At 43.4% G+C, this 15,190-nt stretch overlaps 2 protein-coding genes across 6 annotated transcripts in view; both read right to left on the reverse strand.

The window, feature by feature from the left end:
• The window catches only part of RIC8B (RIC8 guanine nucleotide exchange factor B), a 36,731-nt gene extending 36,651 nt beyond the window's left edge, over positions 1-80 (reverse strand). Inside the window, exon 1 of the mRNA XM_035340864.1 lies at positions 33-80. The gene's annotated coding sequence lies outside the window, so the exon portion shown is untranslated. The remainder of the gene's footprint in view (positions 1-32) is intronic.
• A 5,017-nt stretch (positions 81-5,097) lies between these two features.
• The window catches only part of RFX4 (regulatory factor X4), a 93,117-nt gene continuing 83,024 nt past the window's right edge, over positions 5,098-15,190 (reverse strand). For all 5 annotated transcript variants that reach the window (XM_035310293.1, XM_035310302.1, XM_035310311.1 and 2 more), the window contains one exon: positions 5,098-6,505. In XM_035310293.1, coding sequence (XP_035166184.1) covers positions 6,233-6,505 — 273 coding nt within the window. In that variant the 3' untranslated portion in view covers positions 5,098-6,232. The remainder of the gene's footprint in view (positions 6,506-15,190) is intronic.

The following is a 15,190-nucleotide window of genomic DNA, read 5'->3' on the forward strand; positions in this document are numbered from 1 at the left end:
CCCGCTCCATGCCGCCCGCAGCCGCCCGGCCCCGGCCCCAGCCCCGGCCGCGGCCCCTGCCCCGCACGGCGCTGACGCAGCGCTCCCCTCGCAGCCCCCCCCGCCCCCCCGCTATTGGCGGGAAGGGGCGCCCCGCGGGGGGGGGGTGGGGAAGGCAGGACTACGAGTCCCAGCGTGCCGAGCGGCGCGGCGCTGCGCGGCGCCGTGGGGTCTGAGGGGCTTTGCGCCGCGCGGGATCATGGGTGGTGTAGTCCGCGCCGCGCTGCTCGGTGCGCAGTGCGGGCTGGAGAGCCGAGCCGCACCCGGTGCCCCAGTGACACAAAGGACGCCCCGACGTGACGCCTCCCAGTTAGGCTTGCCTTCACCCTGCCCGCTGTTGTGCTATAAGCCGCTTTTGTGCTTACAGTGTCCGCCACAAAGCAAACGACCTGCCCAGACAAGGCCCAGCCGCCACCCCCTGGGCACGGCGTTCACCAGAAGCACCTCACGGTGCCTTCGCTGCTCCTGCCATCGTGCCCGGGGGCAGCAGGTCCCGTGTGGGATGGCTGCGACCTGGCCTCCCGCCCTGTGCAAGGGTGGCAGGGCCCCACCTACACACCCAGCCCGCACAAAATGACACCTGCCCTGCACAGAATGACACCTGTCCCACACGAAATGGCGCCCGCTGGCAGCCTGAGCTCACAGCCCATCAGCGGGACTGCCGTGTCCATGGGCCGCTCTACAGGGCAATGTCTGGTGCCCGAAGTGGGGCTTCATCGTAGCCTGCGGGAGCAAAACAAAACCCATGTGGGCTGGAGGGTAAAGGCAATGACAACCTTGTGGTTCATAGGCCCATGTAGCGCAAGGCCTCCATGCTGCCCGTGTGCTGGGTGCCATAGCGGGGCTGGGAATAGGTGCTGCAGGAGCAAATCATTCACAGAGAGATTTACTGAAGGGTTCGGTTTTCTTCTCAATTCCAAGCACCCGAAGTGGTGGGGGTACATGAAAATTCACTATTTCTCTTTAGAGACACAAGCCCCTTCTACGGGACAGTGCGCCTGCATTCCAAATCCTATCCTTTCACACTGGGGTTATTATATTCTCTGGAGGGTTTTTACATGGGTATGAGCAAGCAAAAGGTGTGGGATAGAGATCCTGGTGCCTCACCACTGCTGTGTTTTGCCCTGGACATGGTGGGAGGGCAGGGTGGGCTGACACTGGCACACTGGGCAAGAGCCTGCAGTGTCAGGGCGCACACCGGCTACCTCTGCAGAGCTCTGCAACACCGCGGGTTTAAGCTACAGTTAGGAAGGTAGGTGGTAGCTCCGTGCTCCGCGGGTGCTATAGTCGAACTCCACTGTCCAGATAGCTGAAAGCAATATACTGAAGTTAACAAAAAGCCCACAATAATAAAACTTCAGAGGGAGCTGCGGTTGGTCTCTCCTTGAAGTATTGTTCATTCAGCAGCAATTCAGGAGGAGCTCAGTGGTCACGAAGAGCAAACCTTTCATGTCACAAATGATGGGCTCCGTGGCTGAAAATACCACGGGGGCCGGGAGATTTCATCTGCAGAAGGATGGGTGACTCCACGAAGCACAAGCAGTGCCTGTGTATGCCTGCGTTTGTTTAAGATGCAGACCTGAACTAGGATCTGAATTTTCTGGTTGGGGTTTCTTTCTGCAGTGGGTCAACCTGAGATGTGAAAACAGATCAATGGAGTCTTTGGACTACAAAGAGTAATGAAATCCAGCCTGAAGTGCATAAATGTTTCTTCTGAGTCAGGACCATGTGTCTACTAATGCAGCTTTTGAAAGAAACTCAGTAAAAATAATCCTTTGCTTAAGTGATTTACAATTATATTAGAAACTATAAGCCTGTTTAGATTTACTTCACAGCACAGCAAAACATTCATTTTACTTATACATGGTCAATTAAAATCCTTATTATTAAATACAAAATAAAAAATAAAGACTAGAAAACTGTTACTGCCTTTTAAAGGCACATTGTTATTCATCATCAGTGCGTTTTAGTTTCCACTTTAGGTAGCATATGAAGGATTAGGATTTCAATGAAAGAAGGGGACAGAATAAATTGCATCCTCTACCAAAGAACTGCCAGACCTTTTCAGATGGGCGCATACCATGAGCCCTTCCCATGTTAGTCAGCTTTATCTAAACCTTCCAAAGCAATGTCTGCCCCTGAATTTCATGGGTTTCAGGGTCAGTCACAACAGAATTGTGGGGCTGGGGAGGTCAGAGGCCATTTTTGTCAAAGGGTAGTGACCTTAGCAGCAAGAGGTAGCCTGACAAAAACAGGATTCATGCTAGTGAATGGAGTTCTCACTGCTCTTCCCCCGCTGAGTCTTTTTTCTACCTGGTAATGAAAAATCTTGAAGAATTGTAATGGATTTTTACACGCATATGTACAGATATGTTTGCGTGTGTATACACACATATATAAATACAAAATATCTTAGTTATGCCATGCTCTATGTTGCCTGTTATATTTATATCTCTATATTACATGTTATATGTTATATACTATGTTGTGTTATATATTATATATGTTGTATGTTTTAGAACATGAAAAAAAATAATAATTATTATAAAAAATAATAAAAAAATAATTAATGAAATGTTTGTTGTGAGAAGAGAGAGAAAGCTAGAGAGAAAGAAAGAAAAAAAATAATAAAAAAAATGAAAAGAAAGAGAGGGAAGAAGAAAGCTGGAGAAAGAGAAAACATGACTGAGTATTTTGGTATGTGCTATCACAACATCTTCAGAAAGGTTTGTACAGTCACGTATCTTCTCAATGTACACATAAATACATGGCCAGGCAAGAAACAGCAGCCTCAGTTACCGTGGTCAAAGGAAAGGCTCAATGCATAGTCTCCAGGCTCTGACTCAGGAGGTTTGGCAATTTCTCCCACAATGATTTAAGAGATTCCTGCCCTTAATCAACCATTCTCAGAGGTTACCATCTTCTCTTGAGCCACTGCATGTTGCAGCCTGCTATATACCCCTGTGACCTGAAAGCTGTGGCAGTTTATATTAATATGTTGGGCTCTGACCCGCAGTGGTTGAGGAGGGGGCCCGCTTTCACTTGCAGCACTGCTGACGCAGATAGTGATGATGACCTCTGTAGAGCCGTGTTCAGCAATCTATATATTGATCCACATGAATGTCCAGTTTAAATTTCAAAGCCCTTGTCAGAAAGTGGTTCAAAGTTAACTGGAAGTGCACAATCAGACTCCTGTGGCATCTACATCAATTTCTATATATATATATTTTAATCTAAAGAAAAACTGTGGGGGTTGTTTTGCAGAAGACTTTCAAAATCCAAGCTCTATATGGCAGATGATGAAATTAACTGTTCTATGGCTCTTTTTTATGAATACAGAGCTTTCAGGTGCTGCTGCTAGTCAAAATTCCCGCTCCCAGCACTTCTCAAATGGTGTTGTAGTTCTCTTCTCCTAAAGCCTGTATCATTTCTGCTGCTGACACGTGTCCAATATCCATCTTCCTTCCTGAACAATTTGCCTGGGTTCTTCAAGTCAGGGTCAGTGAGTTGTCCCCACATATGTTGAAGGATATGGCACATTTGCATACTAACATATTCTCTCTTTCATTCAATGCAGATTAGGCTTTATTTGGTTTAACAAGTTCTTGTAAAATATAAAATAAAATACAGGAAGTGCTTCTTGGCTTTCCTTGACAGGTGCTGGGTTTCACCTCCATCGTGATCCTTCCAAAGACCCAGCTCTTGAGTTCGTGATCAGTTCTGCCCACAAGTATCTCACCAATACTTCTGGTCCTTGGAGAGATGATGGCAGGTCGTGGTCATCAGTCCGTCAGGTAAGTGGAGATTAATCAGTGTTCTAGCAACAGGAAATGAGTGAAGGGGTCACTGTGGGCTCTTGGCAGATGTGATGTAATACAGATATTTGGAATTCCATGGGAAAAGGGAACATGGATTTTTCTATTGTAGTGACACTGCCTTTTCCATATTCATTTCTCACAGTCTTGATGAGGCAGATATGTCTATGCTTCTTAATAATTAATTGGCTAGAATCAATGTTTTGCTTTAAGCATTTTCAATAACAAAATGCAAAGTAAGACTTTGGTCTCAAACACATTAGAACTCTTAACTGCTAAAAACAGGCCATTATAAACTTCCCCACATGACTTACCTTCTTCATGCCTGGACAATTTTGCCCAAAGGTAACTTGAATAAAAATAAAATAAATAATTTAGCCTAAGCATCATCTCCCCTATCCTGCCATCACTTAATAAAAGTGAAGAGTAACTGTATATTGTATAATAACACCAGCTGATGTAAGTAAAGTTTCAAAAGGTCTGCACACTAACCCAGGAAACAAGATTTTCATCAGGTACCTAAAGGTGGAGATAGACTCCTGCTTTGTTTCTGAAAACCCCACCAGGCCCTTGGCTGAATGCTTAAGAGCCTGAACACTTTTTAACCCTGGTCTGGGACACTGTTCCTCCCTCAGTTCTTGCAGATGTGCAGTTCATTCCTGTAGTTACTTTACGGCTCAAATGCTCACTAAGCCCAAACTAGTGAATTTACTCACCAGGTAAATACAGAAGGTCTGAGAATTTTGCCACTTGCTTACCTAAGGAAAAACATTTTTTGCATTTCCAGTATTCCAGTGGTGATACGTTTGTTACAAGGTACAGTAAAGAAAATGGTGTCTTACCTGCCTCCTTGAATACCATGGTTTGGATGAACAACAGTAGCAGGAATTAAACCAAACAATAAAAGTCATCAGTCCAGACGTAGCCTTGAGCAGTTTGCAGCTGAAAGCATAGGTGTAGGACTACTCGTTTGCTGCCAGTTATATACATTCTCAAGTCCTTTGTTGGATAAAAACATACATTGTCACATTTAGGACTTATTTGAACGGTTCCAGCTTGTGGAAGCTTCTGTATTTAAGTCAATTTAAATGGTATCTATTCAATTTCAAGAACTTTGAGTGTGAAATTCCCTCAAATTCTTGCACAACTGTACAAATAACACATGTCCATCTTAGGCATAAACACTGTTATTATCACACTGGGTGCTATCAAAGATTTTATTTACAAAACAATTACTAAAATGTCTGATGTCATATTTCCATTTATTTATTTCTTACCCATAGGGTAATAGGTCCACCATAGTTGCTTGGTGCATTTTATAATACAGAAGAAAAAGCTATGTTAATAAAATCTAACAAAAACTCACAAATAGCTACAAATCTGACAGAAAATGTCTAAGAAAAATTATCTCCAAAATACAATACATTTTTCCACACATACACAGTACAGAATAAGTTCAAAGGCACAGCTTTGAATTTTGCTTTTGTAGAAGTGTATAGAATTATCACCACATGAAGGAATTGAGAGAACATTGTCATACCTGTCAATAGGTAATTAAATGAATAATTGTGTTTGCATTGTCTTTTTTTTACATAATTGCTTCATATCATCATATTTAACATATGTGGCTCTGAATCCAAAATCTTCCCAGTCCCCAAGTCCCTTCTTAACCTTGTCATTACTGACCAGAGAAGTTAGATTTTTCCAGATTGTGCAAACTTAACACAAATACATATACAATAAGGACAATAGTCAAATTAAGGCAGTGTATAATTCAACGCTACATGTCTTTTCTTCTCTTTTGTAAAGATCAAACTTACTGGATCAACAGAAAGGTGCATCAATATACAAAGTTAGGTGTAAACTGAAATCTACACAACACGTCTTTTAAGGAGCCAGATGGAGGAACTGATACGAACAAGTGATGACATGGCAGAATGGTTTTTAAGAAACGCATTAAAAGCTTAGAAGAACAGATGCCAGAGTTTTGCTGAGAGTGGACTTCCTGTCTTTAACACAAATTATAAATAGATCCCATGCCAGTACTTTTTTGTAAGACTCATCAACATTTGTCAATAAGAGAGGGGGGAAAATGGCTCACTGACATTGACATCACACAGGGTTGGCCCACATGCCAGAATTTAAAAAAAGGCACAGATTGGCCTATAAAGTTGTCTAGAACAGCACATCAATCTTTTTCGGCTACAGGAACGTTCAGTCATACTGGTCTGCGATCTGCCCACGTTATGAACTACATTTATTTGCCCAGGATCTTTTCCATCTTCCCCTCCCTTCAGGAACGCCCATGTAAAGTCCCACATAACATCAAGTTTTTATAACTCTTTTAAGTATAAGGGCTTAGCTGATACCAGTCATTTTCATTTAGCCCAACCTGTGGTGGCTTCCCCATTGATGTAGGCAAAGCCGGGAAAGTGTTGCATGTGCTCATATTCAGAATTTCTGCGCGTAGTCAAGGGGGTGTACATGTCACTAGAATTTCCGTATCTCGTGGAGTGCATGGATGGGCTCGTGTAGCAGGAGTTTGCGGCCGGCACCTCTGGCCAGCGAGGAGTCACTGGTGTGGGATGCAGCCTTGGAGTACTGCTCATCAAACAGGGCTCCATCCTTGATGTTGGGCTGTTGAAGGGGTACTACAATAAAAGAGGAGAACAAGTTAAAGAATTATTTACCGTATACTGAATTGTAAAGTAAGGGCTGGTGGTATCACATTTGCTTGTTTCATATAAACAAAATCAGATGAATGAGCAGCCTTCCAAGCCCCAGGTAACGTACTGAAGGTGGAATATCAGATATCCAGTGCCTGCAGTCTAATCAAAGTGTCAGGGGGAGTCCTGCAAAGGAGTCACAACATTTAAATATCAAATGAACTTATCAAAGAGCTAGCTACTGGCAGGTATATCTGGCAGCAGAAAAATAAATTGAATTTGTCTAATCTTTTTCTCACAGCTTGTACTGGGAATCTTGCTATTCAGTAAAAAACAGAGCATAAAGTATTCCGACTCCTGCTTGTTCAGCTAGGTTTTGAGGAGGAGAGCAAAAGGATCTTTATTACTGGAAAGGTGCCTTCCCTTTTAAATGTTCACAAGCCATCCTACCAGTTTCTGCAGAAAAATTCGATGGTCTGGCCCCAGAGTGGGCAGCTAATTGGAGAACTTATAAGAAGAGTCAGGCAGAAGAAGAATCTCTCTATTCCCCAGCTGTTCGCAGTGACAGTTGGAAACTAGACACCAAGTAAGTTTGACAACGGCCTCCCACTAAGGAGAAGATGTGCTGAGGATAGGACAGGCAGGAAAACAGAGAACAGCATTTGTCCCATCGTAGCCACAAGCTGCCCAGCCACAGGAAGTAAACTGTGCTTATGAGTAGTTGCTTACCCTGTATTTATTTATTTATTGCCTGTCTTGCAGGTATAGATCGTCTGTGTGTTCTGCTTAAGAAACAGCTTTCCTTGTTTTGCCCTCATATCATCCATCTGCATCTCAGAGATGGTGAGGATCCCTATTCCCCTTGACCTGCTGTGTATCTTCACATCTACATTTTACACCCTTTTGGCAAGATGGTTTCTAGCCACCGCAGATGGTCACGGTGAGCATGGCAGAACTGGGGTAAACACCTCCATACACACAGGGCCGTACCTTCTATATGAAAAAATGTCATAATTTTAAATTTCGTTATTTTGGTTTGTTTGAAACTGTGGTATTTCCTTAGCTAGAAGCTGTCTCCGGAGTAGGATGGCCACCTCTCCTGAATCTGCCCCTTACAAGCCTTGCAAGCTGCATGCCAAAACTTTGTACAGCTGAGGATGGTAAAATCCCTGCCCCATATTTTGGGGGGAGCATGGAGAGAAGAGCTGCTGTAGCTGTAGTTGCTCACAGGAAGGAGATGGAGATGATTCCCAAGGGGCCTCATTACATTACTCCACTGCCGGATGGGGCTGGCGTTAATGGGTTGCATAAGCGGGTCCCCAAGGCAATTACAGCAATGTCTCCACGAGGAGTTTCTGCTGACACCCTTCAGACCACAACCAGGAAGGCAGCCCTGCCTTGGAAAATGTTTTTGAACAGTTCACAAGCCTCAGGCAGCTCAAAAGCCACATGCTGGCCACTCCTAATTAGAGAGGAGAAAGAGAAGACTATTTTTGACCAATACACTGTAGTTAGTGATTTAGCATATTCCACCGTGTCCTGCGGAGACAGGCCAGTTAGCAGATGAGAGGAAGAGATGAAAGTTGCACCATGCATTATTCAGCATATACTTCCCATCGCCACAGAGACTGTGGAGTTACCTCTGCAATCAACTGCTGAAAAAGGCTGGTAAATGGCAGCACCATACCGAATGCCAGCACTACAGCGGGGACTGCTAACCCAGCTCTCAGAATAAGCTGTGTTGGCAACACTGGACACGTGTCTGTACAAGATCATCTAAGTTCCACCCAGTGAACTTCCAACCTCTCAGCCCAGTGAGAAAAGGAAAACGCTGCAGAGCTTAGGCACCGACCACGGAAAGGTTTATATTCTCTTCCTTCCAGACGAATCAGTTATCAGACTTGTTGGCTTTCCAGACGCTTCTGCTGAAGATAAGAGCTACCGGTACCCAGCAAGCACAAAACTCGAACTTTGAAGTTTTATATGAGGTGATCTGAATTTAGGACCATGGTTTTCTCCATTAACTCATTAATTAAGGACAGGGCACCCTGTCAAGAAACAACCAACTTGCAAGTATTCTAAGCAAATGTAAAAGGTTTCAGAAAAAGTTGAATATTTTTCATATTTTAACTTCTGGAAGACTAGTTAATAGACTTAGAATGCAGCATTCCTCGTATGCACAAGCAACACATTGAAGTCATTTTCAATTTCATGCCTGCTGACTGCCTTCACCTGAACATCCTAGAGAACAAAGCTCCTGCCGTAATGGATTCAGAAAAAAGTTGTCATGTGCTTTGCTATAGCTTCAGAGTGGAATTAATTTCATCTAACGTTAATTGTCAAAAAGTCAGGCATCTAATAAAAGAGAACTATCTGCGCTTTTTCTACAGCTATGAGAGGAATTAATCAAACCTCAAATTATCAAACCTAAGTATTTAGGACAGAAGATGAGTGATCCTCAGGAGGTGGCTCTTTCCTTTGTACTGCTGCCCGTTGGTGAGGTTTACTCAGGCTAAATAAAAGTTCCTGTTCCATAGTTGTCAAATCCATGGCTGATCTGAGATGTTGCAGAAATGTTCCACTGTGTACAAAATGTTTTGAGATGGTAGGAGCCAGGACCAGGATGTATCATTGGGAAAACAAACAAACAAACAAACAAAAAACAACACATCACACAAACAATGTATTTTAAACTGAATCTTTTCTGCATGTCATCTGTGGAGCTGCAAGATGTGGACCAAGCTAGAAACATACTGCTTTGACTTTAGTAGTGTTTTACTTGATAACAGTTATGGTGATTATCTTTGCCTTTATTACCCATGGCTTTTATTACCCATTATTACCCAATACCTCAAATCACTGTAGATTCCTGTATTAATTAATATACTTACAAATACATTAATCTAGACTTTTGCCATAATGTAGCAATGATTCTCTTGTCTCTTCCCAGTGCAATATTTGATCTGCTCTGTTGTTAAGCATAACAGAATGTTTCGCTACCCTGACCTGGTGCAATTTTCCCTTGAGGTCGTGACTTAGAACAGGGCAGTTACTAACCTTCGTAGCTCTTACACATGGCAAGAGAAAGCCCGAGCTTCAGCCATGATAATTTGCTACTTATAACTTGCAGACTGCAAAAACTTCATATATGAGCTAAAGAAACAAAATGACCTCAGGGGATATTGTGCTGGATCTCCTGGTCGTGCATGGCATTATGTGGGAAAGCCACATAATGTCTTCGAGGCAGGTTGGCCGCACAAAAGCAGTGCCATTTTGGGATTGAAACCTTGGCTCCCAAAATGAACTTCAGGATGCACTGAAAGGAAGGATAATCCCCCTCCTATTTGCAGTCAAGAGGCCACGCTAAGGCTTCCAAGAAGGCAGAGCTAATGGCTATGCATAAGGGGACAGGATACAGTGTGCTGCTTTTCCCCCGCATCAAGCGCACCCGATGCAGCTGTGTTTATGAATGTGTCATGAATGTGAAAAGAATAATTGCTTGAAAATAACATGGACTCTAAATATCGAGTATTTTACAATAAATTCTGTTATGACTGAATGCAAGATGGAAAGTTTTGTAATGGTAGGTCAGCTAATCGCAAATGAGTCAGTGACTTCTTTTTCCCTACAGTGAAGAGACTATTGAAAGACAATATTTTTAAAGTACTCATTGGCCCCTGCCTGACTATTAACTCACCCAATGAAGCATCTATTCAGCCTTGTTGGAGTGTCCAAAGCATCGCCATCTGGGCGGATGCCTGCCCATGCTGCCTGAATCACCTTTCACACTCTACATCCGGTTTAATGAAGAGTGCTTAAGCATGCTGAACTCAAAACACTGGGGCCTAGTGATCTTTGCCAGATATAAAAGCGACATTTGTTGGAGGGCTCTTGACAGGAAATTACCATTTTCTGGGTTAACTCACACTTGTTGCTACTGCTGCCGTTAGACCTAGACAAGAAGCTCTTTAAGTCTGGGAGACTTTAAGCAGATTATTGTTAAACCCCCAAAATGTAAAATTAATTCAATTTCTTTTAGTATTATTTTAGAAAATACTACGTTAAATATGCCCTACCGAGAAGTGAAGATTGAATTCCTGCAGTGTGAGGATGGCGAATAATCTCCTTATTCTTACCCTCAGCTCCCTGACTGATTATGCAGGGAGGTGAAAGGTGTCTCTGTCCAAACAGCAAAATATTTTCCTTATGAATGTGCCTCTGACTTTACAGTGCATTAGCTCACACTGCTGCTGAATGCTGTGAGTTACTATTTGGTGTTAGCCACTACTTTAAGATTTACAAATAACTCGCACCAGAAATTAGAGCAATTGTGAAGAACTGGCTATAAAGTAACTTTATAAAAATACGCTCAAAATCTCAAATAGTGTCAAAATTGGAACTATTGGTTGATTTCATCTTTATAACCCTTTATTTGAACTTTTTCTCCACAAAACGAAGCTTATTAAGTCTAATTAAATAGATTGGGTGAAATTTTCAAGTCTCTCTAAGTGACCTTGGTACTGTGGGAGTGGCATTTGGAGCCTTATGAAAATCCTATTTGTAATTATTTAAAAAGAAGACATCTGTTTCCTGTTGCATTCAATACATAATTACTTGAACTACATTTTAATAACTCAAGTTTGTTATGAAGCCATACAGTTAGGAACAATAATTCTTGTTGCATGGGTGGGATTTGGATGGGCTTTTTTTCTTTCTGTCATTATTAGCTGCTAGATGACAGAATGGTTATTGGGAAGGGTGCATTATTCTTACCGCATCGGTATAGTCATAAGCTTATACTGTATATGCTCTGGGTGGACAAGAACTTTTCCCCTTCATTCCTTCTCTTATCTGTGGAGTAGGTGGGACAGAACAACGTGAATGGGTGCTAAAGCACTGGTTCTGTCTGGGAGAAGATTTCTTCAGCTGGAAGGGAAAGAAGTTAATGCTGTCTTCCAGAACTGCCCCTCATGTAAATCCTGCTGTAGAGGCTTACGGAGGTTAATACATGGCTGGGTAAAACTGTGGCATGCAACACTGCCCAGAAAAAACAAGTAGTGCTGCAACTCATAGGGCATTTCAATGAAGCTGTGTGAGACAACTGTGGTCCTCAGAGCAGTTGAGGATAGGCAGCCTACAAACGCTGCTGAAAGCTCCTTAAACTATGGCCCCAGTGCTGTGCCTCTGAGAGGTGCAGATCCAACCTACCGCTTGACTTGCACTCCTGCAACATTTTTCAGGCTGTTTTGTGCAGATCATGTAAGTAAAGTATGGATTGCAGAAGGTTCTTGGTTGTTTCTCAGTGAGGGGGATGCAAGAGAAGGTTAGCCTCTTATTTATTTATTTATTTATTTATTTATTTTCTGAGGAAAAGAATCTTATGAGGTAGCCCTGTGAATTTTTCCCATTTCTGTCCAGCAACTTCAGAAGCAGTCAGTTTCAGCTAAATGTGATAATTCTTTCAGGGGAGGAAGAAAGTTGCAGGGAGTATGAAATACAACAGGGATTAGTTTCTGGAAACTGCTTCCACTGTTTGTATTGCTGAGTAATTAAAGGGACTGAAGCAGGTTTGGAGTTGTATTGTGGCTGACACGTATACATATACCATAAAAGAAAACCTCTGACCCAAGTGCTTATAATTTTAGGGTTAGGCTCTCACCCTAAGGACATATAAAACATGCACAGTCTGCACAATGGTGCATCTAGATCACTGTTCTCCCAGGAAATAGTCGGAGACATCACCCAGGGAGAGCACACCAGCTTGGCCATGCTCTTCTCAATTCCAGCATCACAGCTGTGTGATTATGGATCTGCATCCCTAATCTCTGTTGTCCATTAACTTGTCTAATATTTTTTGATCTTTATATTGTCAGTCTCTACACCCTGCTGTAGCAGCAGAATCCAGAATCACTATCCACCATGTTAAAATATACATGTTTTTCTGTTGTATACCCATCTCCACTAATTTCAGTGAGTGCTGGTGGCTTCAATACTGTAGTTCATCTGCAGTTTGCCTTCCAGACCAGCCCTGCTCTGGAGATTCATGCCTGCTGCAACCCTGTAACTGGCTCAGATCGATATCTTTTCCTTCCCAAACACTTGCAAAAGCATGTATCATCCCCAGGGGAAGTTGTTTCCCTCTTCATTTTGCTACCATGATGAACTATGAAATCACATCTTACCCAGCCCCGTACACAGGGGAAAATGGCAAAAGAGAGTCATGCCTTTAAGAGAAGAGACAAATGAGACACGACTGGAAGGGTAAGTGAAGTGGCTTCTGTGAAATTAAATCTCAAGGGGTGAGAATCCAAACGTCGTTATTAACCATCTCAGTGTGCTACCTCATAGACCAATGTCACTTTGGCTGTGCAGTTTTCCTTTGCATCACTTTACCCTGACTTTTCTTGCATTGAAACATTCAGTGAAGAGCTTAGATTTTGTTTCTTCCTTACTAGCCAAGTATGTGAGACTTTTTTTTTTTTTTTTTAAAAAAAAAATATTATTTTAATTGTCCTTAAATCTCTTTCTTTCTTGACTAGGAGAATTTTAGAAGGCATATAGGTCAATTCAGTGGTACTGCGCAGAGCAGGTAGCCTCTCATAAAATTATATCATCTCACATTATATCTCATAAAATACTCTCCATTCAGAGACAGAAATCTGTAATAAATTAACACTTTATTACAGAATCACAGAATGGTTGGGGTCAGAATGGACCTCTGGAGGCCACCTGGTCCAACCCCCACCTGGTCCAACCCCCTGCTCAAGCAGGGTCACCCAAAGCTGGTTGCCCAGGACCACATCCAGGTGACTTTTGAAGGTCTCCAAGGAGGGAGATTCCACAGCCTCTCTGGACAACCTGGGCCAGCGCTCAGTCACCTGCACTGTAATTCTTTAGCAGGAAGCACAGTGTTTCCTGATGTTTAGATACAACCTCCTGTGTTACCCACTGCCTCTTTCCTGGCACTGGGCTCCACCTAGAAGAGCCTGGCTCCATCCTCTCTGCACCCTCCCTTCAGGTGTTTGTACACAAAGGAGATCCCCCTGAGCCTCTTCTTTTCCAGGCTGACCAGTCCCTGCTCTCTGTGCTTGTCCTCACAGCACAGTTGCTCCCATCCCTTGATCACCTTCCTGGCCCTGAGCTGGGCTCTTTGTAGTATGTCCATGTCTCTCTTGTACTGGGGGGCTGGACCCAGCACTCTGGGTACAGCCTCGTTGATGCTGACGAGAGGGGAAGAATCACCTCTTTTGACCTGCTGGTGATACTTTGCCTCATGCAGCCAAGAATACCATTAGCCTTCTTAGTGGCAAGGGCACACTGCGGACTCATGTTCAACTTGGTGCCCACCACGTCCTTTTCTGCAAAGCTGCTTTCCAGACAGGTAACCCCCAGCATGTACTGGTGCCTGGGGTCATTTCTCTCCACCTTATGCTTTATGGTTTGTTATAAACCCGCTCTGACAACAACAACACAGCAGCACAAGCACTTGTTGATACAAATGTGCTACTCCCAGTCCCAGAAGTTGTTTAGTGCCTCTTGAGAACAGAGCGCCAGCTCAGGAACATCTGACCTTGGCTATGCTCCTGAGTGCAACAGGAGACAGCTTTTAAAAACAGAAAACAAGTGCTTGACTTCAGGGTGGGGACTGCATCTCAAACAACTTAAAGGAAACACTGTTATGCCATTTCCATGGCTCCCTGTCTGAGATACTCCATGGCACCTCCATCTGAGATACTCCACTTGAAGGTGGTTATGCCATCTGGCAAAGGAGGAAAGAGTAAAAGGCTAAGAAGGGTCTGTGTGCGATTTGGGATCTAGGAGTGCTTCCCAGGTCCACATGGCTGATCTGGCGGATTCCTGTCTGAATCCCTCCTACTTCCTCTGAGATCACGTTTGCACAGAAAGACTGGAGAGGAGCTGCAACTTGAGAGAACAGCATGTCCACATGTCGCCCAGAGTACACCTGCCCTGCAGTGCACGTGCTGTCCTTAGATAATTGCTGAGTGTAGAGCATCTGTCATGAGAGGATCTATGCAGATGATAACCCTTAAGTCTGGTAAAGAAATGGAGGAAGGAGGTGGAAGGAGTAACAGAGATCTACAATGTTTTGAATGGTGAGAGTAAACAAATAGGTAATGAGTACTTCCTATTCCTCATCACCCCGCCCCCATAAAATAGGCCATCCTATGCAATTATGAGATAGGAGGTTTAAAATCAACAAGAGAATACATGCTTCATACAGACCATTCTTACGGAGTACAAAAAAGCTCAAAGAGAGTAACGGAGAGTGAGTTGCTAGAAAATACAACAGCCCAGCTGCTGCTTCCTACTCAGGACATCCCTAGGTCAGCTCTTACCAAGCGCAGTGTGGCCATGCTGGTGAAAGGACCACTCTCTACCTACCCTATTGCTAATACTTTTCCTCCACGCATTCACTTCTGGCCATTGCTGGAGACTGGACCTGCATAAACAGACCTGCATTATGATGCGCGATAGCCATGCATTATAGTACTTACATGCATACCACGTGCTCGCTGTATATTGCACTGCATGAACAGTGATGCGCTTTCATGTGACATGCATCTTTATGTGTTACCAGATACATTAAAATATAAAAACATATGCTGCTGCAGATTTTTCCAACTACTCTTCCTACTAACAGTGTTACCC

This window comes from Oxyura jamaicensis, chromosome 1 (genome assembly GCF_011077185.1).
Source record: "Oxyura jamaicensis isolate SHBP4307 breed ruddy duck chromosome 1, BPBGC_Ojam_1.0, whole genome shotgun sequence".
NCBI lineage: Eukaryota > Metazoa > Chordata > Aves > Anseriformes > Anatidae > Oxyura > Oxyura jamaicensis.